At 32.9% G+C, this 27,995-nt stretch overlaps 1 protein-coding gene and 1 long non-coding RNA gene across 4 annotated transcripts; one reads left to right on the top strand and one right to left on the bottom strand.

Annotated features, from left to right (window-relative positions):
• Positions 1 to 27,960, top strand: yl (Putative vitellogenin receptor yl). 3 transcript variants are annotated; one of them, XM_076487454.1, is made up of 35 exons: positions 1 to 157; positions 2,825 to 2,944; positions 3,563 to 3,694; positions 7,763 to 7,876; positions 8,757 to 8,897; positions 9,074 to 9,193; positions 9,718 to 9,843; positions 11,131 to 11,352; positions 11,610 to 11,781; positions 12,134 to 12,335; positions 12,606 to 12,801; positions 13,514 to 13,633; positions 13,882 to 14,095; positions 14,801 to 14,986; positions 15,331 to 15,528; positions 16,123 to 16,337; positions 16,904 to 17,032; positions 17,860 to 17,982; positions 18,530 to 18,643; positions 18,746 to 18,979; positions 19,937 to 20,056; positions 20,446 to 20,571; positions 20,874 to 21,041; positions 21,195 to 21,302; positions 21,739 to 21,858; positions 22,114 to 22,239; positions 22,631 to 22,791; positions 23,531 to 23,754; positions 24,241 to 24,450; positions 24,744 to 24,940; positions 25,442 to 25,564; positions 25,776 to 25,899; positions 26,339 to 26,494; positions 27,034 to 27,226; positions 27,675 to 27,960. In XM_076487454.1, the coding sequence occupies exons 1-35, from the start codon at positions 61 to 63 to the stop codon at positions 27,846 to 27,848; spliced, it is 5,505 nt and encodes a 1,834-aa protein (XP_076343569.1). In that variant the 5' UTR covers positions 1 to 60; the 3' UTR covers positions 27,849 to 27,960. The 3 variants fall into 3 exon arrangements, with proteins under 3 accessions (XP_076343569.1, XP_076343570.1, XP_076343571.1); XM_076487455.1 differs by having other exon boundaries at positions 9,077 to 9,193; XM_076487456.1 differs by having other exon boundaries at positions 2,825 to 2,932.
• On the bottom strand, positions 24,759 to 25,508 carry LOC143243792 (uncharacterized). The gene is made up of 2 exons (XR_013024761.1): positions 25,370 to 25,508; positions 24,759 to 24,922 (listed from the first exon to the last, which is right to left on the bottom strand). It is a non-coding gene; the product is annotated as an uncharacterized LOC143243792 (long non-coding RNA).
• Positions 27,961 to 27,995: the final 35 nt, after the last annotated feature.

Here is a 27,995-nt window from a genome sequence, read left to right on the forward strand (position 1 = left end):
GCTTTGAGGTAGTATGACTGTGTAGTCTGTCTGTATCATGTGGTACTACTAAATCTTATTATGATTTTATTTAAGTTTGTTAATACTAAGTATTTAATAATAAAAATGTTTATGTTGTGGCTTATTACCACTATTATATTACGGACTTCGACGGCTGGTAAGCAGGTGTTTTTCAAATTTTTAAGTGTGTATGTGTTTGGGGGAATGCTATTTGAAGGATAATGTTTTTTGTTTTTTTTTATAATTCCTCAAGTACAACGAACCTTTCGTTCTAGTTTAGGGAGTATTTAAGTTGTTCCTTCGATAAAAAGGTGGAGTGATTTACTCCTATTAACTTTTTAAATTTAACTCCTACGGACTTAAACTACTTTTTCTACCCTAAACATTCACACGATCTCCGAGGTGAAAAGATCCTATGACAATTAATCGTTTGAGTTACTTAAAGCACACTTTTATTTAGTAGAATACTGTCGTGTTTACAAGAGTGCTGTTAGGGTTAAGTTACTTGACGCAATTAAACATTCCCGTTAAACGTTTTTTGGTTAATTAAAATAAAGATATTCTTGAACCATGTTGTCCAGAAAATCTGCAGTAATAAAATTTGAAATATTGTTTATGTAACACACTGTAGGCGAACTTAACTTTCTTTCAATTCGCTTTCCAACTACGTTTAGATGACTGTATGGGTAAAGTAACGGGCAAGACTTAATTAAAAACAAAATAATAACAACAAACTTAAATTCGGATCTTAACATGTTATCAAACCCCACCTGTAAGGCTTAATTTCTATCCTCCTACACCATTTCTAGTTGCTCTCTAATAAGTAATAAACAATATAACTCTTTAAAGTACCGTCTGTTTTAAAATGTCTGAAGTCTTAAGTTAATTTCTGGTATTCAACAGTACCAGCGACTTGTTCTATAAGGTAAAACCACTAATGTTCTTCTATTCGTATCATATCTTTTAATATATTACGTAAAAACTGAAAACCTGTGTCGATTCCTTACGTAAACATCGATAAAATCGCCACTTGTTGATGGTTATGGTGACCTACTCTCAGAACACCAGCTCTCCTTGTAGTTCCAAAGTTCCATCTTTGGGGAGAGAGGAGAACAAACATTCTGACTAAATGTTTGCCTTCAATAATTTTAAAGTTTAACAGATTATTTGTTGTATTAAGTGATTTGGTATTGGGAATTATTCCTTACACTGTTAAATTCCCGACATCAAATAGTGACACTATTTTGGAAAACCACAACACTTTTCAACTTTTTTTTTTTTTCTCTGGTACATGCTACAATAACTCCTCCTGGCGGAGTAAACTTGCAGACGATGACAAATATTTACTTTTGTAAATATTCATTGTTCAGAGTTGGAATGCTCGCGAAATACCGCTTTCAATGTTAAATTTCCTAATTCTATTATATTAAATCCGTTTACAAAATTATAATTTATGGTAGTATTATTCCTAAAACTAACACCTCGATTTAGAATACATGAACCTCGCCAAACTTGTTGCCACGTTCCAGTTGGAATAGGGTCAATGTTAGTGTATTACGTCAGTGTAAAGTGGGTTAATTATTAATGTTACAGAGTACAGCTGACTCATTTCTCAAATTTATCTTGCTGTTTAAATATTCAGTTGTGTGACACGTAAAAAAAAAAAACCTGTAGTAAAATTACTTGCTGACGCGAAAGATATGAAGGAGGGTGATAGTGACTCGACAAGTCTGAAGACTATTTACCGCTAAATAGTGGTTTTCGATATCGATGAATGATACGGCACAAACGGTCCATTGCATATCTTTGCCCTCCACATGCCATACCAAAGTGAAATTGGTCTATACGTAATACAACCAATTCTTTGTACAGTAACAAGTAAACCTTAACCTCCCCCTTACCCGCTCGAAACAAAAAATTTAAACTAATTAGTCTAGTATATAGAACAAACTTTCAATACTTCGGTCTGTATCGTTTCTAATTTACTACTCGTAGTTGAGCAATAGTAAAATTGGCTTCTTTTTGAAGTGTTTATCACCCGTGTGTATTTGAAAATCTCTTGGGGCCGGCATGGTCAAGCTCGTTAAGGCGTGCGACTCGTATCTGAGGGTCGCGGGTTCGCATCCGCGTCGCGCCAAACATGCTCGCCCTTTCAGCCGTGGGGGCGTTATAATGTGACGGTCAATCCCACTATTCGTTGGTAAAAGAGTACCCCAAGAGTTGGCGGTGGGTGGTGATGCCTAGCTGCCTTCCCTAGTTTAGTCTTACACTGCTAAATTAGGGACGCCTAAATTACGGACTAGCACAGATAGCCCAAACCGATCGAGTAGCTTTGTGCGAAATTCAAAACCCTGTGGCTCAGCAGTTAGCAAACAAAACGAAACTCGTTAAAAAACACACAATACTTTAATTTATTTTTCAGCGTGAGTCAAGCATTCTAACTTCTACACTTGTGTAGAAAATATCGTGGATGATACTCCATCAGTAAAGAAATAGTAAGTCTGTTACTGAAACTGACTAAACGATACACGTGAAAGTACAAAATAAATAGTAACGGTTGCTGTGAACGAACTTTCGTCTCCAGTCATAATTCTGGCATATCGTGACCTAAACTTTTCACCACCCACTCGCAAAGTCTGCGAGTGTCTCAATATGGAATTCTTGTTTTAATTCTTTTAATACTGCAATAAACAAAACTAAATCTAAACTGGTTACTAGCATTAAGTAAACTAGTTTTGAGAGTTTTTCTAATATCCTGAAGTGTGGAATTTCTATTAGTCTTAGTATGTTCCTATTATGAATGCTGATTACTTTTTAACTTTAGACTGCCCTAAAACTTGGTTCGAGTGCGGAAACGGGAGATGTTTAGCAGAATTCTGGGTTTGTGATGGTGAAAATGATTGTGGAAACGGCCAGGACGAATTAAACTGTGGTGATTTAAGCGGTGAACTTGTCTTTTTAAATTATTGTGATTTTTATTATAATAGCTACATTATTTGGTAATAACAACTTGAATACTACTGTTGATGTTTAAATAGCCCACTATTTTAGGGGTCGTGTGTATATGCATGTGATTTTTAATACTTCTAAAATCCTTCATACTTGTCTTATTAATTCCGTGCATGTGCGCACGCTATTCTAAACCTATATTCTTGTCAAAATTAATTATGGTCATTTTTTTCCCTTTTAGTCTTTAATGGGACAAAATGTCGCAGAAAATAGAATTATTGAAATGCACAATTTCAACAAACTTAACAAACGTTAACTTTATTTCTCATAACTATTGACCCTTGGTACCAGTTTTCTTGTACCCCTATAATCTTTGGTACTTCGATCTTTCTTGATAGAATCATATGAATCTCTCTACCTAAATCATTAGTTTAAATGCAAATTCCTACTATACTTATAGATTGCTGCATCGGATTGAAAAGCGTTTAATGTCCCATTTAGGGAATATCAATGTTAGGGTACCTTTTACTTAAGGGTAAAATATTCCGCGTGTTCCCATTCGTAGTTTTAATTTAATTTCTATCAGTTAAGACTTGTTCTCGTTCAATTTTAGGCTTATCAAGTTCTGAAGAAATTTGTACAGATACTGAGATCCAGTGTTTAAGTAGCGGAAAATGTATCTCTGAAGTTTGGCAGTGTGATGGAGAAGATGACTGTATAGATGGCACTGATGAACAAAACTGTGGTGAGTGAGCCGTGAAATGTTGCGTCTAAATCTCGTTCACAAAAAAAAATGCGTCTTGAAGTTGTTCCTCCTACTTCTAAACTTGCGAATAAAAGTAGATTTATATTCAATATTAATGAATGTCTTGTAATTAAAAGAGCAAACGTGTTTAATTTTGTGAATCGGAGACGTTTATAGTCAGTTTCGTTTACCTACCTATAAATAATTTTAACCTTTAGAGGGCGTTGAACAACTTGTGTATTGTAGTGTCTTGTATAAATGGAACCTATAATTAAAATACTTCACTCTTATTTTTATTAAAATAAGCCCCTCCCCACATGCTCTTTATCTTAAAGTTGAATTTGTAATAAACTGAATGGTGCGCAATGGGTAGACGGGAAATTGTAAAAGGCTATACAGATTTAGTACCTAATATATTCAACCTGGTTCTGATTAATCGTAATTAAGTTGAATCGATGGGGTTAATTGACATTACTAGTTACTTTCAAAGTATTTTTGAAAATAACAATTATAAATAAACTATCATATTTTACGAATTAATTCAACGGAGTCATATAAACAAAATAATTCTCAATTTCACACCATCACTAAAATGCAACGTATGTTTCTACTTTGGAGTTTTTGTATTTCTATTTTGTTTCGTCACCACATCCTGGTAGTGTGGCGCTTGGACGAAAACACTTACGTTATTTTCAAATATCGATGGTTATCTGTTTAATATCCGCTACAAGTTGGAACACTTGCTGAGAGCAAATTTGTACTCTTCAGTACTAAATTTCGCTCTGGAAAATCTTAGTGTCAACTTGTAATAGGCTTAATGTATTGATACAGAACACTAATTCGACTTCAGTGATGTCGAGAAACCCACTTGTTGAGAAATTTTATATGCAAAAACGGCTCGTTTGGGTTGAGAAAATATTTTACATAGAAGAGCGAACAACGTTTCGACCTTCTTCGGTCATCGTCAGGTTCACAAAGAAAGACTTAACTGACCGGAAGCTGACCACATGTTTGAAAGGGGTTGTGTAACTGAGTGTCGGAATGTAGAGGGCAGTATTAGATGTTTGAATATATAATTTTATTTATTTTATTATATTAATATAGGTATAAAGGCGTTCCTTTATATTGGTTTATTTTGGATTTAAGTTGTTGTATAAGTAAGGCTTCTTTAATTTTGCGTTTGTTTATGTTTGTTCCTTTATTTAGTATTTGAGTGTTTTCTATGGTTAAATTGTGTTTATTTGACTTGCAGTGTTCGAAAACGTGTGAAGGTGACTTTTTATGTTCTTTGAATCTGGTTTCCACTTTTCTACTTGTTTCTCCAATATAGAAGTCGTGGCAGTTATCACATTGTTTTGTAAATAATGTTGGTGTGGTGTTCGTCAGTGTAGTTTTTACAGACCTCAGTTTTGTGCCTGGTTTTTGAATAAATTTGGTATTAACTGGAATGTCATATTTTGTTACTAATTTTTGCCAAATGTTGGTTATTTGTTTGCTGATGTCAGGAATATATGGTATACAGCAGTATATGGTTTCGTGATTTTTTTAATTTTTTTTTATTCGTGAGATATATTTACTTTAATTGGTTGATTTTGCTTTCTGTCTAGGTGTGTGCGTATAATGTTTTCTACGGTTTGTGGGGGAAACTTATTGATGTTGATGAAGTATTGTTTTATTTTGTCTAATTCATCGTTAATTTTATCTGGTGGGTATAGTTTTATGGCTGTGTTTATTTGGTTTCTTATGTTGAATTTTTGTTTTGTTTCATGTGCTGAGTCCCAAGGAATGTTTTGTCCAGTATGGGTGATTTTTCGGTGGATTTCTGTTTTGAATTGTGTCGGTTCTTGTAATTTTGAGGTTAATAAATGATGTTTGATTGCTTTCTTCCTGTTCACATGTGAAGTTAATGTTGATGTATAGAGTTAATGTGACTGAAAACATTACGTGTGTGTTCTGTAGATGTGAATTCCGCAATCGTGTCGTCTGCATATCCGTACCAGTATAGTGGTGGATGTAATGCTGTGTTAATTGCTTGTGTTTCAACTTGTGTCATAAAAAAAAAAAAATATTGGCTAGAACTGGTGATACTGGGTTGCCCATGCTTAGGCCATTTGTTTGTATATAGTTTTGGTTATTGAACATGAAGTTTGTCTTTATCGTGGTGAATTCTATGAGGGTTGCTAACTGGTTACTGGGAATTTCTATAGTTGGGTTAGGGTCTCGGATATAGAGTTCTAAGGCTATCTTGCAGGCTTCAGTGGTTGGAACTTCTGTGAAGAGGGATATAACATTGAAACTGGCCATTAAGGCTTTATGATTAAGTTGGTTTTAGATTAGACTTGAAATTAAGAGTATTTGATGAATGAGCTGGCTGATGTTGCATATTTGGACAATGCCCAATACTATGTATTTACAAAGATTGTAATTAAACGATTCATATGTGGACATTATTGGTCGTAATGAACAATCTGGTTTATGAGGTTTGGGGATGCCGTATATTTGCGGTGTGCGTGAGTCGGTTTTACGTAGGTAGGAATAAAGTGTTTGTGAAATTGTTGGCTTTTTTCATTTGTAGTAGTAATTTGTTCAGTTGCGTCTCGTGTGTCTTTGTTGGATTTGTGTGTATTGGTTTAAATTTGTTCGTGTCTGATAGGATGTTATTAATTTTTAGGATGTATTCATTCGTGTTCATTATGACTATAGCGTTACCTTTACTTTTAGAATTTTTTGTTTGTCTTGTTTTAGGTTTTTAATGGAATTAATGTCTCTTTTTGTAAGGTTGTGTTTTAGTTTTCTGTTTTGTGAAATTATGTTGATGATGGTTTTGTGAGAAAATACTTTGAAAAAAATCGTTTAAGATGTTGTTTTTAGGTGTTTCTGGAAAATATAAATTTGTAATTTTACCTAGGAAGTTTAGCTGTTGGATGTCACTAAAATTATTTAAGTTACCGTCTTTCTGTTGGTTGTTTCCTTGTTTTTGTTCTCTGTAGAAAGTATCACAAGTCTCCTGGCTAGGTCTTCTAAACAAGTTTTGATTTCTATGGTTGGAATGTACCTAGGTGCTATTGCGAAGTTGAATCCTTTGTTAAGTAGATGTATCTCGTAGATGTATCTCGTCTGTGTTTAGTTGTTGGTCGGATCTGTTAATTATGAGGTTAGTCAACGGTTTGTCGTTTTGGTGTCTTTTCTGTTTGCATCTTAGTTTTCCTAGTTTTTTGTTGTGGCAGATCTTTTTGTCTGTCGTTCTTAGTATTGATTTGGTTTATGTTTCGTTGTATAAGTCTGTAAATCTCTGGTTTAATGCAGCATGCCAATTGATGGTCTAGGTTCATTTTTTGTTTTTGTAAGTCATGTAGTTCTTTGTATTTTGTGTTCAAAAAAAATATTTCGAGTGTCTATACAACATTGGAGAATATTTCCCGTATTTTGTTTCCAAACTTTCTTAAAGCTCCACACAAAGGGTATTTGTCTTGTTGCACGAAAAGAACTCCCACTTATATCTAATATAGATCTTTTGAAAATGATTCTTAGCACTTCAAGGCTAGATATTGACTTAACTAAGTAAACGCGAATAAACTTATTACTACAAATTAAAGGAAAAGTTTGAAACTAACTTTTATTCAATACAATAAGTCTGTTTAGAGCTGATTTTTAGTGAATGACTAATTTCTAACCAAATACATTACAATGTAACTTGTGTACTGAAGTACTACAACTCTTTAAGTGCTCTTGGAACATAACTAAACTTGCATTATTCAAACCTTTTTTCAATTTAATGCTGTGAATAATATTTTGCTAAATATTCAATTAGGAACTGCATTCAGAATTTAATGAACTTGTTCATTAAAATTAAAATATTCTGAAAAGTTTTTTGTTTTTTCTTCTTCTTCTCAGTCTGAATTAAAGACGGTTCTATTTCTATTGCCATAAGATAATAGCAAAGTGAATTACTAAAAGATAATGAAAAATTTTTGTATACAAATATTATTGTGCATTCTACTTTGTTCTAGTCTTAAATAATATACTGTAAATAACAATTACAATTTAAGTGTTTTTATCCTTGAATAGACCAAATATCCAACTGTGATGGCTACCAGTGTAAAAACCATCAATGTATTCCTCATAGATGGCACTGTGATGGATCACAAGATTGTAAAGATGGATCAGATGAGCAAAATTGCAGTAAGTTAACTATGCAGTAACCTTGTGTAGAAATATTTGATATGAAAAATGCAACTTGTATTAGTTCTAACTTAAGTGGTGTAAAGTTTTAAACATATTGTTTAATCTACAAACTTAACTGGTACTGTTAAATCTTTCACTTGTGGCTTTTGAGGTATATCAAAAATAAGATGTTTAAATAATTGCTTATATTTAGCATTCTCTGTATCATGCAAATGCTAAAGAATTTTGCAATGTGATAATTGCACCCATCTTCAGTTGAAATTAGCATTCATTGATCCATTGTTGGGTTAGTTCTTGATTTCAAACTGAAATCCCTCTACACTTCAAACATTTTACATATAAGCCTGTTTTAAAGGCATGCATTTGGAAGTATTAAAGTAACCATCAGCTAAGGACAATGCACCATTAGTGTGCAATAAATCTGAAGCCTACTTCAGTAATTAGCATGCACAATCTGAGCTTTAGTATGTAATTACTAGTGATACTGTCTTCAGTTCTATCTTAAGCATGTACCATATTTTTATATGCCAAACAACTACACGATGGGCAACTACTAATCAATATAATGAAATAAACATTTATGCCAAATAGCATCTTTTTAAAATGCCGAAAGTTAGTAAAGCATTTGAAACTTGTAGGTATAACATTTCACCTGAACTTTCTTCAATAGAAAGTTCCCCTTTTTAATCCAGTTATCTCCATAACTGACCTAACTACCCTTCTTAACAGACTTAAACTAAACTTCTGATTTGCAACATTAATGTAACAAAATTCATTGAATATCTAGCTTAAGTTCCTTTTCCTTTTAAAGGAACTAGTTTTAACTTTTTTACTAAAAGCTCTTTTATGGTTTTACTTATTTACTATTATGGTACAGATTATACAAGTACAACAGACATCCTGTGTACAAAAGAACATGGAAAGTTCTTGTGTAACTCTGGCAACTGCATAGACTTGAAACAAGTTTGTGATGACAAGATAAATTGTGTTGGTGGTGAAGATGAAGGAGGACACTGTGGTAAATATCGTTTTTTTTTGTTTTTTTTTATGATAGATACAACATTGACATTTTATCTTTTTAATATCCATTTAAAATGGCTAGCTAAATTAATGCTTACAGTAGTTGGCTTAACTCTAATGTTTAAGTATGCCATTTATTTAAAATGTATTTACTTTCTGGTATTTGTATTTCAGTAGATACCAATGAATGCCAAAATTCCAACTGTTCTCATGGCTGCCAGAAAATTCCTGAAGGTCATGAGTGCACTTGTCCAGATGGATATCAGCTTAACATTAATGGGATCACTTGTGAAGGTAAAGCCTGAAGACTGCATGATACTTAATGCATGAATTTTTCTTTTTTATTCCCAGTATTGGAGCTACTGTGATCCCATTAGAATCCTAACAATGACTGTTGAAAACTGACACTCTCCTGTCATCTGCACTGGTCTCCTTAACCACTATTAATAAAATGTACCATTTTAGGATATACTCCTCATTTAGTGCTTTAATGGCAAGTTTTCCTACTTTGCAAGTCTTTGCCACTTAAAGGTAACACTTCTAGATCAAATGCTTGAAGCACTTACCTCTGTCCTTCCCCCTGTTTGATTTATCAGTTCATAAATGAAATGTGGTATTGGGAAGGGATAGCAGGGGTTACTCTTGAAATTAAATTTGTTAAAATATAGAAAGTTAAAAATACACCTATATACTTTAGTACTGTATTATTAAACATTTGTGGCATATCTTAATTTTTCAATATCCCTTTTGATTCAAGTCTATTTAAAATAACTTGCCATATTTCAGCACAATATTTATTTAATGTATCTTACTTCCAGATGTAAATGAATGTGAGAATTCTGAACACAGATATTGTAGCCAGTATTGTGAAAACACTGTTGGTGGATACTACTGTCTTTGTCAGAAAGGATACACTGTGGTCAACAACTCTTGTAAAGCAGATGGTGAAGTCATTTGTTTTGTCTTTTCTATAATGTTTATTCTCCACTTTATGAAATTAAACTATTAAACTGCATACAGAATGTGCACTGTACATCTGGAAAATGTAACTATTAAACACAACAGTTGCATTGTGTATACGAGGGCTGTTCAAAAAATACGCGGACTGTTTGAATTGAGCAGCTCCAGTTGGTTCCAGGGGAATCCGTTTTGTGTCGCTAGGTTCGCACAGATCAGCTGATTACGACGCCATTTCCCCGATTGCAGATATCTTCATTTGTGTATTAGCTACGCGGTTTTAAATGAGTGCGATTTTTTCGTTTGGCGGATTTCAGAATGAATGACCTGAAGGAGCAATGACTTGCTGTGACATTTTGTGATAAACTTGGAAAATCTGCGACTGAAACTTTTGCTATGCTTAACACGGCTTATGGTGATGTTGCTATGAATCGTACGGCATGTTTCAAGTAACATGAACGTTTTAAGGATGGTCGACAGTCCATTGAAGATGATGAGCGTCCTGGACGTCCTTCCACGTCAACTGACGACCCACACGTCGACAAAATCAACACCCTGGTGTGGGCAAATCGATGTCTGACTGTCGGGGAGCTTGCTGAAGAGTGTGGGATATCAGTTGGATCTTGTTACGAGATTTTGATCGAAAAATTGAAGATGCACCGCGTTGCTGTGGAATTCAGCTCTCAGAACTCGTGAGTTTTTGGCCAAACACTCGATCACTGTTCTTCCCCCCACCCCCACCCCTACTCACCTGACCTTGCTCCTTGTGATTTTTTTCTTGTTCCCCAAACTCAAAAGACCCTTGAAAGGAAGAAGATTTTAAACGATTCCCGAGATTACGGCAAATGCGACGAAGGAGCTGGAGGACATTACAAAAGAAGCGTACCAGGACTGTTTCAACAAGTGGAAACACCGTTGGGATAAGTGTGCGTTCGGGAGGAGAGTACTTTGAAGGGGTCCCAGACCTGTGACTTCTAAATAAAGTACATTTTGTTTTATGACGTTAGTCCGCGTATTTTTTTTGAACAGACCTCGTATTAAACATGCATATTGCTAGTAATAATACATACCCCCCCCCATACTATACTGAACATTAAGATATTCTATATATTAATAAAAAAATTTGTGGTGAAACAAAGTTCCTTAAATCTATACTTCCTAAACAGTTCCAGACAACTTGTTTTTACACTTAAAGTAAGCAATGTGCATTACTTCAAATAAGCTTTAAAATGCATAACCTATTTTTGTTAACCTATTTATCTTTCTTTTTACAGGACCAGAACCATTACTCATCTTCTCAAATGTCCAAGGAATCAGAGGTTTATGGCTAAACTCTCAGCGTTTCTTTCCTGTACACAAATCCTTGGCTAGTGCTGTTGGACTAACGTTTGATGAATTGGAAGGAAGAGTGTACTGGGTTGATATTAACACAGAAGCTACAGGTGTATATTCCTCATTACTGGATGGCTCAAATTTCCATCCTGTCGTAACAAATGGTAAGCTACTGCATGCTATTAACTAAATGTTCCTTTTTGGAAGTTATCTGTAAAGTGTTTATTAGTCTAAATGAAAAATGTAATTTGGCAAGAATAAATGTAACACTTAAGTCCTATCATAAAATATGTTTTGTGGACTTGGATATTAATAGTTTTAGTATTTAAGTTTCCATACTTCTGCTATCCACTGTAAACTTAATTTTCTAAACTTCAACTTTGTCTCGACATTTTTAAATACTTTGATTCTTCAATTTCAGGATTTGCTACTCCTGAGGACATAGCATTTGATTGGCTAGCAAGAAATCTTTACATAACAGATGCAGAGCTAAAGAAAATAATTGTTTGTAAAACTGATGGCTCGGTGTGCCATGTACTTTTCTTGGAAAAATTGGATAAGCCTCGATCTCTTGTTTTGGATCCTCCTCGAGGGTAAACTAAATTAACTATTTCTGTAAAATTCTTAATACTGTGATTTTATAAAAGTTTAATTTATTAGACATGGTCAGGTCTTAAGTACACTCTACTTGTAATCTGAGGATTGCAGGTTTGAAGACTAGTTACACCCTACATACTTGCCCTTTCAGCCATATAGGCATTATGTAAGCCAACCTCACTATTCATTGGTTAATAAAACATTAGCCCAAAAGTTGGTTAGTCTTACCCTACTGAATTAGGGATGACTAGTACAAATAGCTCTTGTGTAGCATTGTGTGAAATTAAAACTAACCTTAAAATTAAATGTACCAATGAAATGCTGTCTCAAATGCTCCTGTATCTTCAGATTAATGTACTGGACAGACTGGGGAAGAAAACCAGCAATTATCAGAAGTGGTATGGATGGATCTGACAAGACACTTCTTGTGGATACAGATATCATTTGGCCTAATGGGTTGACCATTGACTATACTCTAGGGTGGCTCTACTGGGCTGATGCAAAATTAAACAAAATTGAATATCTAACACTAGATGGAAAACAGAGAAAGGTACAAATTATTTGTATATGTAATTTACACTTGCTATCATTGAATAAACTTCAAAACATAACTTTCTGAAATAGCAGTATTGTAATGTTGCTAAAACTTTCAATTTGCCTCTCAAAGCCCATTTCTCTTCTAAATTCTATGTTTTAAATTTTTATTTAAAACTGATTTCTGTGAACCTACATCTTTCTAAAACTAAGCTACTGTCTTGCCTCTTGTGAGTGGTGACTGCATTTAGTTTTAATACTAAACTTTCTAAACTGCTGTCCTTAGATAATTCTTCAAGATGGTGTTTTCCACCCCTTTTCTTTGGCTGTATTTGAAGACTTGCTGTATTGGAGTGATTGGTCCTCCTTCTCCTTGGAGTCCTGTAATAAATTTACAGGAAAGGAACAGCAGCTGATATTCCGTGAACATCGCAACCATCTACTAGGGATTCATATTTACCATCCTATTTTGAGTGAGATAGGTTAGTTTACTTTAACTTGCAGCTAAAGTGCTCAGTTGGTACCCTTTTTAATATAGCTTATTAAGTTTCTAAAGTTCTACTTAAGAGTAATAGGTTCTAATACTTATATTCAACCTGTTGTAATATAAAAAAAAAAAAAACAACAACAAACAAACAAAAAACACTTACAATAAGAGGTTGAGATTAGGGATGGAAATAACTGATCAATTTTGATTATTAAGGATCATCCAGTCAACACACAAACATGTCTATAAGAATTAAATAAAACTCACAATGTAAACAAAGCCTTAAAATTTATCAATTGATAGTGATGGGAACATTAAAACTAATCATGCATACATAGGTGTAATGTTTACCATAGTTTTTTAAGGGTTTACAGAATAACAATGAATTCTTCCCTTGTAAAGAAGGGGGGGGATATTGACAAATCCCTAATGTCCTTGCAATCATTAGTAATGGTATGAGAACCAAAAAATGGATTGTGTAGATATTTACTTCTAGCCAACATAATCCTGTATGATTTATACCTACTATTTGTTTAGTTTTACTTTTAAAGTGGCTACTAACACTTTTTTTCAATGTATTTCTTTAAAGAAACCTCAAATATCTCATGTTGACCAGTACAGTACTGGTATTCTAGCTCTTATGGTGTACCTATTTGTTTTAATAAAAATCAAATTAGAAAATGTCTTTTTCCATACCTCCCCACAAGCACCAAATCCTTGTTGGATCAGAGCATGTAGTCATCTGTGCTTAGTTGGAACTGAAGGTAAACATCGATGTGTATGTCCACCAGGTTATTTACTGGACACTGATGAAAAGACTTGTCTCTGTAAGTTTGACTTTAGAAATTTTAATTTCACCATGTTTTATCTGCAGATATAATAACACAATCTTAAATGTGTAAAAACTAATGAATATAATAAAGCTTAATCCTTATTTTAAGCTCAATTCACATCTCTTGTAAGGTAGATGTGTAAAGTATCTTTTTGTATTTTAAAGTAATTGACTTTAACTTGCATGGCATCTAAACTGGCTTTTTACCTTGCAAAACTAATATATTGCTTCTACATTTTTCAGCAAACTTATCTGACTTTATTTTGATATCCGAGTACAATAATGTACTTCAGTTTAATGAAGAAAGCATTGGTCATGATGTTATCAAAAAGTTGCCTGTCACTCATCTTCAGGATGTGGGTGACCTTGCATATGACTGGCATCATGCAGTTGTGTACCTTAGTGACATCCATAAGAAAATCATCCTGGCATTTAACATGTCTGACTTCAAAACCAGGTAAGGTTCATTACATGTGCATTTGAACACCTAACATCCTAATCTGACTGTACTTGGAATACTTGTTTGATAAAATTAACTAAACACCACTAAAACTGTCTGCATAAATGGTAATTTCTGCTTTAAATATTAATTCAACTTCTCTTAATTGCTATCTGAACCAATTCTAAGAATTAGTAGAAATGACTTGATTCTACTATTGTAAGAAATGGTTACTTTAAGAAAATAACTTCCTTACAAATTAATTTATTTCAATGGTAACCACTACAGTTGCATAACTTATTCAATAAACGTACCCAGAAAAGTAATCCTCATTCTGTATGAGGTTGTATGTTTTTTCCAAACTGTAAAGTTAATACTACTTAAACTTCTAATTTAACTGACTTAATCTGTTTTGAAAGCTTGGTACTCTAACTAGTAAATTGACTGATTGTGTTTAATTCTATTAGTTACTTTGAAGATTAACTTAGTTATGTTAATCTGCATCAAATTACTTGTGTAATAAAATGTCTACATACATCACTTTCTGATTCCAACACAACTAATTGTTCAAAACTATATAGTACTGACATCTTTAAATTTAAGTACATTTTCTAAATATTACTGTACAAGTTATTTTTACATGTGTAACCTTATGATGTATTTAGATATTTTTATAATGATAGTAGCCTTATTTACAAATATTTTAAATTTTTGCAAATCAAGACTACTAGTAGACACCCACCTACAGACAGTAGAAGGTTTAGACTTTGATTGGATTGGTCAGAACATCTATTGGGTTGATGCTGAAAAAGGAACACTTGAGGTTATCACTAGCAAGGGCTACCATAGAGCCATTCTGGCCTCAAACCTTTCAAGGCCAATTCATATTGCCCTTTATCCTGAAAAGGGGTATGTATATCTACTCTAAATGAGGTTTAATCATTTAACTTTCTTTAGAATTATTCATGCTTAAGTGATTCTTAAGATTTAGTCATTTTTACTTTGGTAACTTCAGCCTTCTTTGAAACTCAATTGGAGGCTGTAATTCTACATTTAAACTAATTCAATTATAACTGATCATACATTTTATACAGCTTCCTTCAGGACTAAAGATGATGGTATAAATGTAATTTAGGGTAAATATTAAGTAAATTTATTATTATTATTTTTTTAATATTGCAATAATTCCTTAAGGCTAAAATTCAGGTAACTCTTAAATTTCTTTTAAAGATAGACATTTGTTATTTCTTCAGGGTGTTATTTGTAGCTCTTCTGGGAATACAACCTGCAATAGTCCAATTTGATATGGATGGGAACAACAGGAAGTTGGTTGTTTCTAAACACCTTGGAATACCAGTGTCACTGGCCATAGACAGATGGAATGAAAAACTTGTGTGGGCAGATTCTAAGAAGGGGCTGTTATCATCCATAAAGGTTGAACACAAACAACAGTAAGTGTCTCTTGTTATAGATACTACTTTGGAAATTGTAACTTTTTAATATTACTACATTTTAATCTTAAATAGTAGTTCCACTAAAATATTCAATTATCAAGAGTTGGTACTTGGTTATGGCCTAGTGGACAAAATGGCAAACCTCTCTATAAACATACTATAAAGGAATATTTAGTTGTACAATAGACCCTCTTGCTGGCAAAATGGGGATTCAAAGTTTCTTTTGAGCATCTTCTAACAGCTATAGAACTATTAATTTGGGTTTAGAAATATTACCAACTAAATTATTGGTAAAGATGTGGTCTCAGTACTCAACCAACTGCATTGAGAATGGAACTTTAACATTAAGACTTACAATTGCACTCTTCAAGGCTTGAAGATCTAAAAAATAACTAGTATGCACTCTACACAATTAGCTACTTGTGTATTAGTGCTGTAACAATGTACAGCAAAATTTGAATTGAATCTCTACTACTTGTATTCTAAGACTTGTAATATATTTACTAACTTATCTGATTTGCAGTAGATTTCATTCAAACATTTGGGTTGAAGTGTTTCTCAGTTTCTATTAATTGCTTTTTATTACTTAAGGCAACAAATCATAAAGATGGGGCTAGGACATCTGAGTTCGGTGGCAGTGGGAGAAAATGGCATATATTGGATGGATGTAGAACACCATGCACTGCAGTTCTTTCACTACAGCGACCCAGAACGAAAGATTTTCTCAGTACATCTACCAACTTCACTAAACAACACATCAGCAATGAGGAAGCTATACTATGTCCATATGCTAAACATATCTGCAGGTGTGTGAATACCATTATCTAGGACTTGTTTTTAAGTAATCTAGTCTAGATTCTAAAGTCCTTTATTCCTCTTAAGAATAAGCTTTATCTTGCTAATATTTATCCTTTTTTATAAGAAATATTTATTCCTGCCATATTTTCAGTATTTAAAGTTCATAATTACTCTACCTTGTTCTTAAACATGACAAGATTATTTCTTGTACCAGCACTGAACCTTTGAATAGTGGGAACTGGCTTCTCAAACTATAGCTTTCAATTTGGTTTGCTTTGCTGAAATCTCAGCAAGGTGGGTAGCAATAATGGTGTCAAACTTTGCTGGTGTTGCTTCACGAATGCACTTCGGGTGCTGAATTATCTTTCTTGGTATTTTACTGAGTGAATCTACACTAAAGTTTTTTCTTAACTTTTAGTCTTGTATAAATTTAGATTCCTTCAGATTTTAAGCTGCCCAGTATTAATTCCTTTTTAAAATTGTACATTTTACCTTTCTTATTTCATTGATTATAACTAATCAAACTTAAGTAAGCTGATACTTGTTAGTAAACTTTTTTTTTTTTTTTTCCCAGTCCTAACTGGAGCAGGATGTGAGGTGGATAATGGAAAATGTAACCACCTGTGCCTTGTTAACTCGGTTGGTCACACATGTGGGTGTTCCATTGGATATGCACTTGATGATAATGGAAAAACATGTGAAGGTTTGCACATCTTTTTCAGATTAATTAAATTTTTAATTTACTTCTCTATTTCAACACCTTGAACTTAATTATGTATTTTTTTTGGATAATGTTTTACAGCCCAGTTCCTAAAACTTTACCTGTTTTCTATAAACTTTTGCGAAATCAACTAGTTAATATCTCCTTACACCAACTTCATTTAACATGTTCAGTTGGCAACACCATGCCTAATCTATGTTCACTAATATAAGCTAGTGGTTCTCAAAGTAGGTCTCTGAAACATCATGGGTAGTTAACTTTTAAATCTATACAAATACTAGCTAACTTGCAACTACCTTGAAATATGGTTTTGTACAGCCTTAAAATTTGCTTCTAAATAAGTACTTTTTTAAAATAGAATTAGCAAGGTCTAACATGGTTTTTGTGTACTGTTCAAGTCCTTTATTACCAATATAACTTGCATTATTTTAGCTCTGAGTTTTGTCTATTTTATCTTAAATTTGTGAAACCTGTGTAGGCACAAATACTTAGTGATGTCTAAATATATTCTGTTTGCTGGTATTAAACAACTTGGGTTCTTAATGTAGAACTGATTTGGACTTTGTATGTATCAAAGATGTTGTAGACATAAATGTGAATGTAAATATAGCCTTTCCTAATCTTTTAAAATTTAGGAGGTATGTAGTATATCCTATTTGCTTGAATGAGATTCAAGCAGAATATGAAATGTATAACTCCTAGTTCCTTATCCTACAATTTGAAGAGTACAAGTACTGTATTTGTGTGGAAACTTTCAAATTAAGGTTCCTATAACCTACATGCTTGTAAAATTTACAACTACTTTACAGAAGAGATCAAAGGATGTAAGAAAAGTGAAGTTTCATGTGCTAATGCTACTGTGTGTATACCAGAAATCTGGAAGTGTGATGGAAGGTTTGACTGCCCAGATGAATCTGATGAAAAGGGCTGTGGTAAGTTGCTCTACTAACAGAACCTACTTGTCTACTAAACTTGTTTTCTGATAACAAATGGGTTGCTAAGGGGTGTTTTTACTTGTACTTGTTTTACTATTTAAAGTAACCTTATGATAAGATTAGAGCATCTAGACCTTTAAGTATTAAGGCCAGAGAAGACAATTGCTCCACTGGTTTATACCAGACCTTCTATTTCATAAGTTGTTATATTGATAATAGATCTACAGTATTTTATGTATTGAACTACTAAATTTAGTTATTTAATGTAACTGACTTTGGTTCATGATTTTCTGCTCATTGTAGTATCTGTAGTTATCAAAATCAATCCAAAAAATTTGTCCCACTTTGTGGGGTTGGTTATTTGCACAACAGAATTTGTTTTATTGATTCTAAAGTGCTAATCTCTTTTATTTTATTAGTTTCTCAGTCTACAAGGAAGTAACTGAAAGAACTGCCTTATTAGCACTTCATTTCAAATATATTAATGCTGTTTTTCTACACTGAAACTATTGGGTTTGCTAAAGGTGTCTTTCTTTTTATATAGACAATAGCTGTCCCAATGACAACTTCAGATGTAACAATGGCCTATGTATTGTACCTTCCTGGGTGTGTGATTTGACAGATGATTGTGGAGATGGATCTGATGAACAGAACTGTTGTGAGCTCTTGTAATATTTTTCAAACTAATCTTATTTACTTTATCAGTATTTTGGAATACATAGTACAAAACATCTTACTTTCTCGTTTTACATTTCTTTAGCCAATGTTAAGACTTGTGGGCCAAACCAGTTTGACTGTGGAGAGGGTCAGTGTATTTCTATGGTATGGCTTTGTGATGGAGAAAAGGATTGTGCCCTTGGCCATGATGAAAGTAACTGTGAAGTTAAAAAGTGCACAGACACTGAATTCAGATGCTCTTCTGGCCAGTGTATACCTATGTCTTGGAAATGTGATGAAGAACCTGACTGTTCAGATGGCTCTGATGAGAACTGTAGTATGCATCTCTTTATAACTAACCTTGTAGTTCTCTCAATCTGACTACATGTTTTCATGACATGTTTTTGATGTAAGAAAAGGAATTAATGCTTTCTTCCCAGAATTTATTAACATGTACTTGGTAAATATGTTGTAATAGCACTTTTGTTTTTGCTGTCAAACTAAGTTTGAAATTTAGCTTTAGTATTTACTCAAGCAGTGGCTGGCTATTAAACCAGTCTAATAGCTGGTCTTGCTTCTTTGTAGTTTTTTGTCCAGAACATTAATTATGGGAAAAGTCTAACTTCTTTTTTAAAGGTTTCGTTTAGACTAAATTTAGGGGCTCACAAAAAACCTTTTGTTTGGAACTTAAACCCAAATTACCTGTAAACAGTAGTACATTATGTTTGAGACATGAAGCTAAAACTTTAAATTTACCATGGTTACTCATTGAATAAACAATCTTGTGTACTGTTTAAGATGCTAAACTCCCATTTGCAACCAACTTCAATGTTTTCATGGCTGGTTTCAAGAAAGGTAACTAATGTTTTATAAACTTAGTGCTTCTGCATGGCTAACTCTTTACAAAACAACTACAATATTGTTTTGATCCCCTAAATTTGTAGAGCTGTGTGATTTAACAATTCTTTCCTCAAAATTATGAGGTCTAGAAACAATATTTTAAAACTTCAAGAGTCAACCAAACTGAAAATTGTTGACCAAAACCACTACTTAAGGTTCCTTGGTAAACTTGTACAGAATATTTTAAGTTTCTGATGGAGAATTCTAAACTTAAGTGACTAGATTGTTTTACTGTGTGAAAGGTGGCCAACAATCTCAATTCTCCACAATGTGGAACAGACACAACTTTATGGAAGTTTTTCAGTTAAGCATTTAACATTGTAATTTTTGTCACCAAAGGCCACCTGGTATTTTTATATGTAATCTCTAATATTACTTTTAAACACTTGCTTAGCAACAAGCCCATCTTGTAAATCCAGTGACTTTCACTGCAACAATAACATCTGCATTGATTTAAGACTTGTGTGTGATCAAAGGGACGACTGTCAGGATGGATCTGATGAAGTAGACTGTGGTTAGTATAAAAATATTTAGAATAATTAATAATTTACTTTTTCTAAACTTCAATGAGGAAATGGTATTAAAGTAAATATTAAACCTTCTTCATGAAAGTTTTTGACTGTAAGCTCATCTACATAGTTGGGTCCTTGATATCAAGATATCTTGTGCTACTTCTATACGTTTTTATTTTCTTTAGTTATTCCTCCTTTTAGGAAGAATAAAATCCTAACATGAATAACTTGTTACCAGTAACATGCAAATTAAAGTATACTACACCAAATAAACATATTTGTATTGGGAAAACCTGAACAATGTCCCCCCCCCCAATTCTCCAAGAGCTACTATTTCATGTGCTTCTATACAAAACAATATTTTGAATTTAATTTCTAAATTCATTTTTAGATTACAACGTTATCACTATTTGTCCTGATGGCATGATAAATTGTGAAAATGGTCCCTGTATCTATAACCATGAAATCTGTGATGGCCTCAAAGATTGTCCTGATGGGAGTGATGAAGTGAACTGTAGTAAGTTCAACACTAGCTTGTGTTCTATTCAAATTGTTCTGATTTTTAACTTTATCTATTAGATCAATACATTCAGTTAAACTTGTACTCCAATTTAAGTTTTTATTTACAATACTTTACCAAATCAAAATCTTACTTTTTTCACCCACTTCTATTTGTAATTACATAACTTCCCAATTTTAAATTTCTAGCTTGGTTTTTAGGATTGTGAAGAGAACCAAATTACTCACTATCAGTTTTTTCTTTAACATTTTGCTTTTTATATACTCTGTATTGACCTGATATTTAAATGTTTTTGATAGCTGTGAGACAGTGTGATAGTTGGGAGTTCTATTGTCCAACAAAGAGAAACTGTATTCCTGATGCCTGGTTGTGTGATGGTGAAGATGATTGTGGTAATAAAGAGGATGAAACCCTTCCAAAGTGCCACAACACTAAAGTTGTAAAGATTGCAACACCAGTTGTCCAAGGTGTGGATATGTTCTGATATTCTTACTACTTATTTAAGTTAGTCTAACTACAATATTACTTTAATCTGCATGTTAAAGTCCTAACATTTGGGTAGTAGCAGTACTTGGAAAAGCTTTTTGTTTACTTTATTTTTCAAATACTTTGAATTCTAGAAGTATGCAAAGACTTTATGTGCAAATCTGGTGAATGCATTTCCTGGAGTCTCGTCTGTGATCGTAAACCAGATTGCTTGGACTATTCAGATGAACATGAGCAGTGTGGTAAGTTTTTTTTTTTTTTTATTCTACTTAATCACAACCAATTCCAGTTTTTCATTAGTTTTGGAAATAATTAATGCAAAATATATTTCTTTTTGCACCAGGAGAAATTCATCAAACTATCAACACACAAGATAACCTCATTCAATAGTACTCTACTGAACAAGAGTACTTTAACAGTGATAGTACATGAATACTATAAAAGTACTTCAATTGCTCTTGTACTGCATGAATTGGAAAACCTATTTCTATATTTAAAATTGTACTTGTTTCATGCAAAACATTACTTTTTTTATTGTATGGCTCACTTCAAATCAATTTCAATGACAACTGTGGAATTGAACTTTAAAAACCAACTTTCTCTGAAATATTGGCTTACAAGCTAGAAATCTTTTTGTAATTAACAACAAACCCTAAACTGTTCTTCCTATAATTCCAGGATCATCATGTAGCACAAACAATGGAGGTTGTGCCCACATTTGTCAACACACTCCAAAGGGAGCTCTGTGTTCCTGCAGAAAGGGATATGCTCTAATGAAAGACCTGCACAGCTGTGATGGTATCTTCTAAAACTCTTCAAAACAAGCAATTCCAAAGTCCATTAAGAATCTAAGGAATAATTTATGTACCTTAGGCAATTCCTTACAATCTCCTTGTTAACTTAAGTGTATTTCAAAGTGTTAATTAACTTGGTTATAATGCACTTCAAAATATGAAGTAAACTCTACTTCCTTGCTTTAAAATACTTTTAAGATCAAGTGATCTTGTAGTATGAGGTTTAATCTATAATGATTATTCTACTTTATTTCAATAGATATTGATGAGTGTACCATCAAAGGACACTGCAGTCACTTCTGTAATAACACCAAAGGTGGCTTCAAGTGTTCATGTGCATCAGGCTACATCCTTGGTACAGACCACCAGTACTGTAAAGCTAAAGGTATGTCTATTATGTTATGTTATCAGTCCTCTAAGTAACCGTTGCTGTTATTACCCTGGTTGCTGACTTACCATAGGGTATAGCTACATCTTCTAAATAGCTACTCTCTTTAAAACAGTCAGCCACTAGTTCAGTACTAACACATTGGAATATACTGTAAAAGTTCTTATTACTGTGCTAACCCATACCTCCTTTTGCATATGTTACCTTGATTTTTTAATTTTAACATTTCTTTTAAATTTGCCTTTTACCTTTGCAGTAATTCAAACTGTCTTGCAAAATTCTGGTCTTTTAAAGACCAACTTTAATTGGGTATTGATACTGTATGCATTAATGGCTTAATTTATACTTTGGATTCATCAAATAATCTAATCTAAATATAACTCACTAGGTGGTATACCAGATCTTCTGTACATTTTGCCCAATGAGATCAGAGCCTTAACTTTGAGAGGAATGTCCAATTTCCTGGTATTTCAAAAGAATATAGCTGACTTGCATGGTCTGGACTATAACTTCAAAGACCAACTAATCTACTGGTCAGAGTGGAAAGAGGTAAGTTACTTGGGAATATTTTCCTGCACTTTTAAACAAACATCCATTAATATTTATTGAATAAAAAGCAGATTAAATTTATCTTTGTGGAAGTAAAACAATTTTATACTGAAACTAGAATGCAACATTTCATTGTACTGAATATTCTGAAAGCTTCAGATAGTAGTGCAAATATAACTTATCTTTGTCTAAGTTTTGGATTCTTATTTTTATACGAATCTGTTTTTAATGAATAATTAAAAAACAAATCCTCAATGTTTTAACACTAAGCTTTTAAGACAGGATTAATGTCAATTAATCTGAGACTTTGGCATTACAAATATACCAAAATAGTTCAAGTTGGAGGGTGCACATCTAAGTAAATTACACCTAATTGGTACTTTTAAATCTCAAAGCTTCCCTATTTAACGTCTCTTTATTTAGATAGCATTTAAAATTTTAAACTGGGTTTAGTCAACTTTCATTACAACTAGATGGGGGCAACGTTGTAAAGCCATAATCCAAGTTTTTCACTTGAAGAGAAACTTGGAGCCATCCTATAAGCTATAGTTAAATTGTATGGTTTCTTCTAATAACCTTAATGAATTTTAAGTTTTTAAATTACAAAACTGAAATTATTTGCATTATGTACACTACCACAAAATGTACTTAGCTTTGGTCCTATCTCCAAAGCTGACTGTAGTTTTTTTTTCTCAAATGAACGTTTATGGACTTAATGTTTGTTCTTTCATTATTACAGGGCATTATTGGTAGCTTTTCTTCCAGCAGTGGAGATTCTATTGTCCTTGTGAAAGAATTACATCAGCTAAACCTTCTTTGTTATGACTGGATTGGTAGAAACCTCTATTTTACTAATGGAAATGGTAAAATTGGAGTATGTACTGAAACAGGGATGTTTTGTACAGAGTTACTTGACACCAAAGTTTTCCATCTGAGCAGTTTCACCTTATCTCCACTAGATGGGTGAAGTATTTGTTTAACTTCTAACTTTCATTGACCTCTCAAGTATAACTGTCCTAATCTTTAAAGCTAACTTTTTTTGATGTTATTTTAAGGTTTATAGCATTATAACTATTTACTTTCTAACCTCGCTTCAGGTATCTTGTATTTAATTATCCTATCTTTCTAACAAGGGAACAATATTAAACTATGTGGCACCAGGATAGGATAATTAAATACAAGATACCTGAAGTGAGGTTAGAAAGTAAAATTTTTGCATTGTGAAATTTTTCACTTTCTATAGCTACACTATAGAAGCAATAGACTTGTGTAAGAATTACAGCAATAATTTCACTTGCTGTTTATTAAAATGTGCTGCAATTGTAACTATTGCAAGAAGTACTTTTTTCTCCAATAGCTTTTAATATTTGGTTACTTCTTTTGATAACACTAACTGAAGATGTTTAAATTATCTTCAGAATACCTTTCAAACCTTCCTAAATATTCTAGGTTGATGTTTTGGAGTATTTCAAGCTCTCTGGCTGAAAGTGGTTCTGGAATAATATCTCGGGGCAACATGGATGGGTCCGAAACTTTTGTACTTGTGACCAAAGTTCACTGGCCTGTTTCTTTAACAATTGACCATGTTCTCAAGCAACTCTTCTGGGCTGATGTAAAAATGAATACAATTGAGGCCTCAGATTTTAATGGAAAGAACAGGTTCAGTAACTTTAATTGCTAGTCTTGTAGCAGATCTACAATATGAAAAGTAGATATTTGTTTATAATTACTTAACTAAACCTACTTGTTCTAAAGTACTGTTTCAGACTTAACTGGACAACTTTTATAAGTAATGTTTAGTGTTTTAGTGTCTTCTCAAATTTGAAGAAATACTTTGCTTTTATGTACATGAACTTTATTGAACTGTTAATTATATTAGTACAATAGTGGGACATGAAAGAACTTCTCAATCCAATAACTATTCAAACACTTCCTACAAATACTGTATGTAGGCACACTGTTATCCAGGAAGGTGTACACTATCCGTTCAGTATTGCCTTGTTTGAAGACTATCTCTTCTGGACAGACTGGGGTACAGACACCATCCTCCGGTGTAACAAGTTCACTGGACAATCAAAGTTCCTGGTTCATCGAGGAGATGTTAAAGCAGAAATTATGACTGTGGTCCACTCTGTCAGACAGCCAGAAGGTCAACACATGTATTATACACCTTTTGTACTATATATTGATGTACTAATACTACAACTAACTCCCATTTTAACATCAAAACTTAGTCTCTTAGTGAATTTTTTTTTTTTATTCCTGACCACTATCATGGTTAAAACAAACCATGACAATTAAACTTTTTTTATACCAAATTAGTTTTATTTCTAGTACTACATTTTACCATATACTTTGACACCATTTTTAAACTTAATTCACTTAACAAATAGTAAGTAATTGGCTTTAATATTCTGAATTTCATTTAAAAAAAACAAAACCTTTGTCAAACTTCAGACTTAGTCATTAAAATCTTCCTGCAAAGCTTTTGTGGAATGAACACATGAATGAACTTTAAGATTTTTATGTAGCTAACATTACTTTACTTTAATATCAAAGTTAAATATATTGTAATTACCATTCATGTGATGTTTTTTATTTGTGTTCCAATTATGAAGGCCCATCTCTTCTATTAAACTTTTTATTTCAGGTCCCAATCCATGTAATGGAGCATCATGCCAGCAACTATGTTTACTTGTTCCTGGTAGTTATACATGCCACTGTATGTCTGGATTCAACCTGGCAAATGACTCAAGTTCTTGTTTACCAACATGTGTGTTTAACTTTCTTCTTTCCTCCATATATTGTAGTATATTTCAAACCTCTTCATTGCATATTTTAACTGAAATCAAACTTTAATTTGTTCCTGATTTTGTGTTAAACTAAAATTTTGTTCTCATCATAAACATACAAAACTTTATTGATTTTTATACTCTTCTCTAATACTATTAAGTTTCTTATGGACTCTTGTTTCTTCATTATAGTTACAGAGATGGAAACACCAACACAACCTTTGCCAACAGAGCAACCTAGTGCCACTATTTGTAAACCTTCATATTGTTTTAATGGTGGAGAATGCATTCCTATAAAAAATGAACCAAAGTGCAGGTAGGAATCATTACCACCACACCTACTGGAGCTCGTATTATGTTTACAAAACAATTCATACTTTGTACAATGACTAAGGTTTTCTTGCTAAAAAGCATAAACAAATTGTTACTATAATAAAAAAAAAAAAAAATACTTAACTACAACAGTTAACCTGTTTTGAGAAACTTGTTTTTTTTAATTCAACTAAAATGGTTTATGTATAGATAGTTGAGCTTCCATGCTAATACTTAAAGCTGAACTCAAGAGTTTTAGATTGGACAAAAGTGGGATGGGTAGTATCTAATGGATGTAATCAACATGCTGTGGTTGGAATACTATTGTACTTCCTAAACTCTAATCTACAAGGGACTAGATTAATAACCTAGTGTTAACTACTAGGTATGTCTTGTGGGGGAGAGGAAAACACAATTGTTTAAACAAATACTATTTTCAATAGATGTCCAACATCGTTCCATGGTTCTCGGTGTGAACATTCCCAACAACCTTCAAGGGTTGGAAACAAAGATTACAGTTGGGTGGCTGGAGTTGTCCTCGGGCTCTTCTTTATAGCGTTCATTCTTGCCCTCTCAGTTCTACTGTGTTACAAACACAAGTAAGATTAACTTCTCTCATCACTTCTAGTAAAATTAACTTGATTTTCTTTCTACCTGTTTAAGATAAATTGTTGAATTTTTTCAACAGGTAACTTTTTTGTTTTAGATCAAACATTAAGCTTAACCTTTGCTTTCTTTTTAAAGAAAGCTTGAAGCTACTACCTTCAGCATTTTGATTCCATGTTATAATCAAAGTGCTTATTTTAATGATTGTCTAGTATTTTTTTTTTTTTTTTTATTTAACTGACTTGTGCTTCTAATCTGGACAATTCCAGATGTCCATGTCTTGGTATGAAGTCCAACATTCTTTAACAGATGCAAAGCAAGAACTTTATTATAAACTGAGTTTTTTGGTTTTTTTTTATAATTACAACAAACTTCTTTGTATAAGAGAGCCAACTGAACTAAACGAATTATGAACTTCAATCTCGATAAATCTTAATTTCATATGGTTGTCCTCAAATCTTAGTGCAATTAACACGATTATTCAAGGTTTGTTAATACTCCTAATACCATATTTATCTATATGTACTTGCAGTAAGAATCTACGGGTACTTGGCCATAATGTTGCTGTTGGCTTCAAAAATCCAATGTTTGGCCTAAGAAACTCGGGACAGTTGGTACTGGATGGTGAAAATGAAGGAGTTGATGAGTACATGCTGGGAAAACAGGGTGCCTACAGAGAAACTTCATGCTTTGGCAACAGAGGTTTCAATGATTTGCATAATGTAGTAAGTACTAAACTATTTGTAGGAATTCGATCTTTCGCCTTGAGTAATTAACTAAATTATAAATCTACACAACTAGAGCTTAATGAAAACAATGTTTTATGCTTTAACTAGCTTATTTTAAACTTGCCCGTTAAATCATGGTACTAAAGAAATTACCATATTACAATTTGTCTTTACTTAAAAACTCAAAATCCTTAATGTTTTAAGGTGAAGTAGCTATACACTAATAGTTAAAGCATGCTATAAAATGTACCAGTTAAGTTTTGAAAATGCGTTCTTCCTTCTCTCAGACATTTTAGAAGTCTTTTATTGAATAAATTAAATACTGTAACTTATCTTATTCATAACACCCTAACTTTAAATGAAGTGTTCAGTAGTAATGTAAACTAAATTCAAATTGTTTTTTGTTTAAGTGACAAACTTAACTTGCTTTTCCTTTCAAACAAAGGAACACGTTCTTTTACCACAAGATGGTGAATTCCGTCGATGGCCATCAAGAGAGTCTCAAGATTCTGCCTTTGGTAGTGACTGTCAGCCACGAGAGGGCAGTTGTGTAGACCAAGCATCTCTGAATAGTCGAAGGAAGGGAGACAGACTAATTTATTTTTTCAAAAAATTGTGAAATGTACAACTATCTTTACTTTTGATTTTTGTGAGTAACTGTTCTGTTTAGACTGTTGTATCTAATGTATATATAACACTTGTTTAAATAAATCCATGGCTTTGTACTATGACTCGTGTATTGGATATCTCAATGTAGGAAGATGTA

The sequence above is a fragment of the Tachypleus tridentatus genome, chromosome 2, assembly GCF_004210375.1.
Source record: "Tachypleus tridentatus isolate NWPU-2018 chromosome 2, ASM421037v1, whole genome shotgun sequence".
In the NCBI taxonomy this organism is placed as follows: Eukaryota; Metazoa; Arthropoda; class Merostomata; order Xiphosura; family Limulidae; genus Tachypleus; species Tachypleus tridentatus.

What these genes read in the sequence shown, in the direction of transcription:
- yl (XM_076487454.1), top strand. Translation starts at nt 61, where the DNA reads ATGATTTTATTTAAGTTTGTTAATACTAAGTATTTAATAATAAAAATG. An exon ending in AGATGAACATGAGCAGTGTG is followed by an intron (nt 21,303 to 21,738) that starts GTAAGTTTTTTT and finishes CTATAATTCCAG; the next exon opens with GATCATCATGTAGCACAAAC. An exon ending in CTACTGTGTTACAAACACAA is followed by an intron (nt 26,495 to 27,033) that starts GTAAGATTAACT and finishes ATGTACTTGCAG; the next exon opens with TAAGAATCTACGGGTACTTG.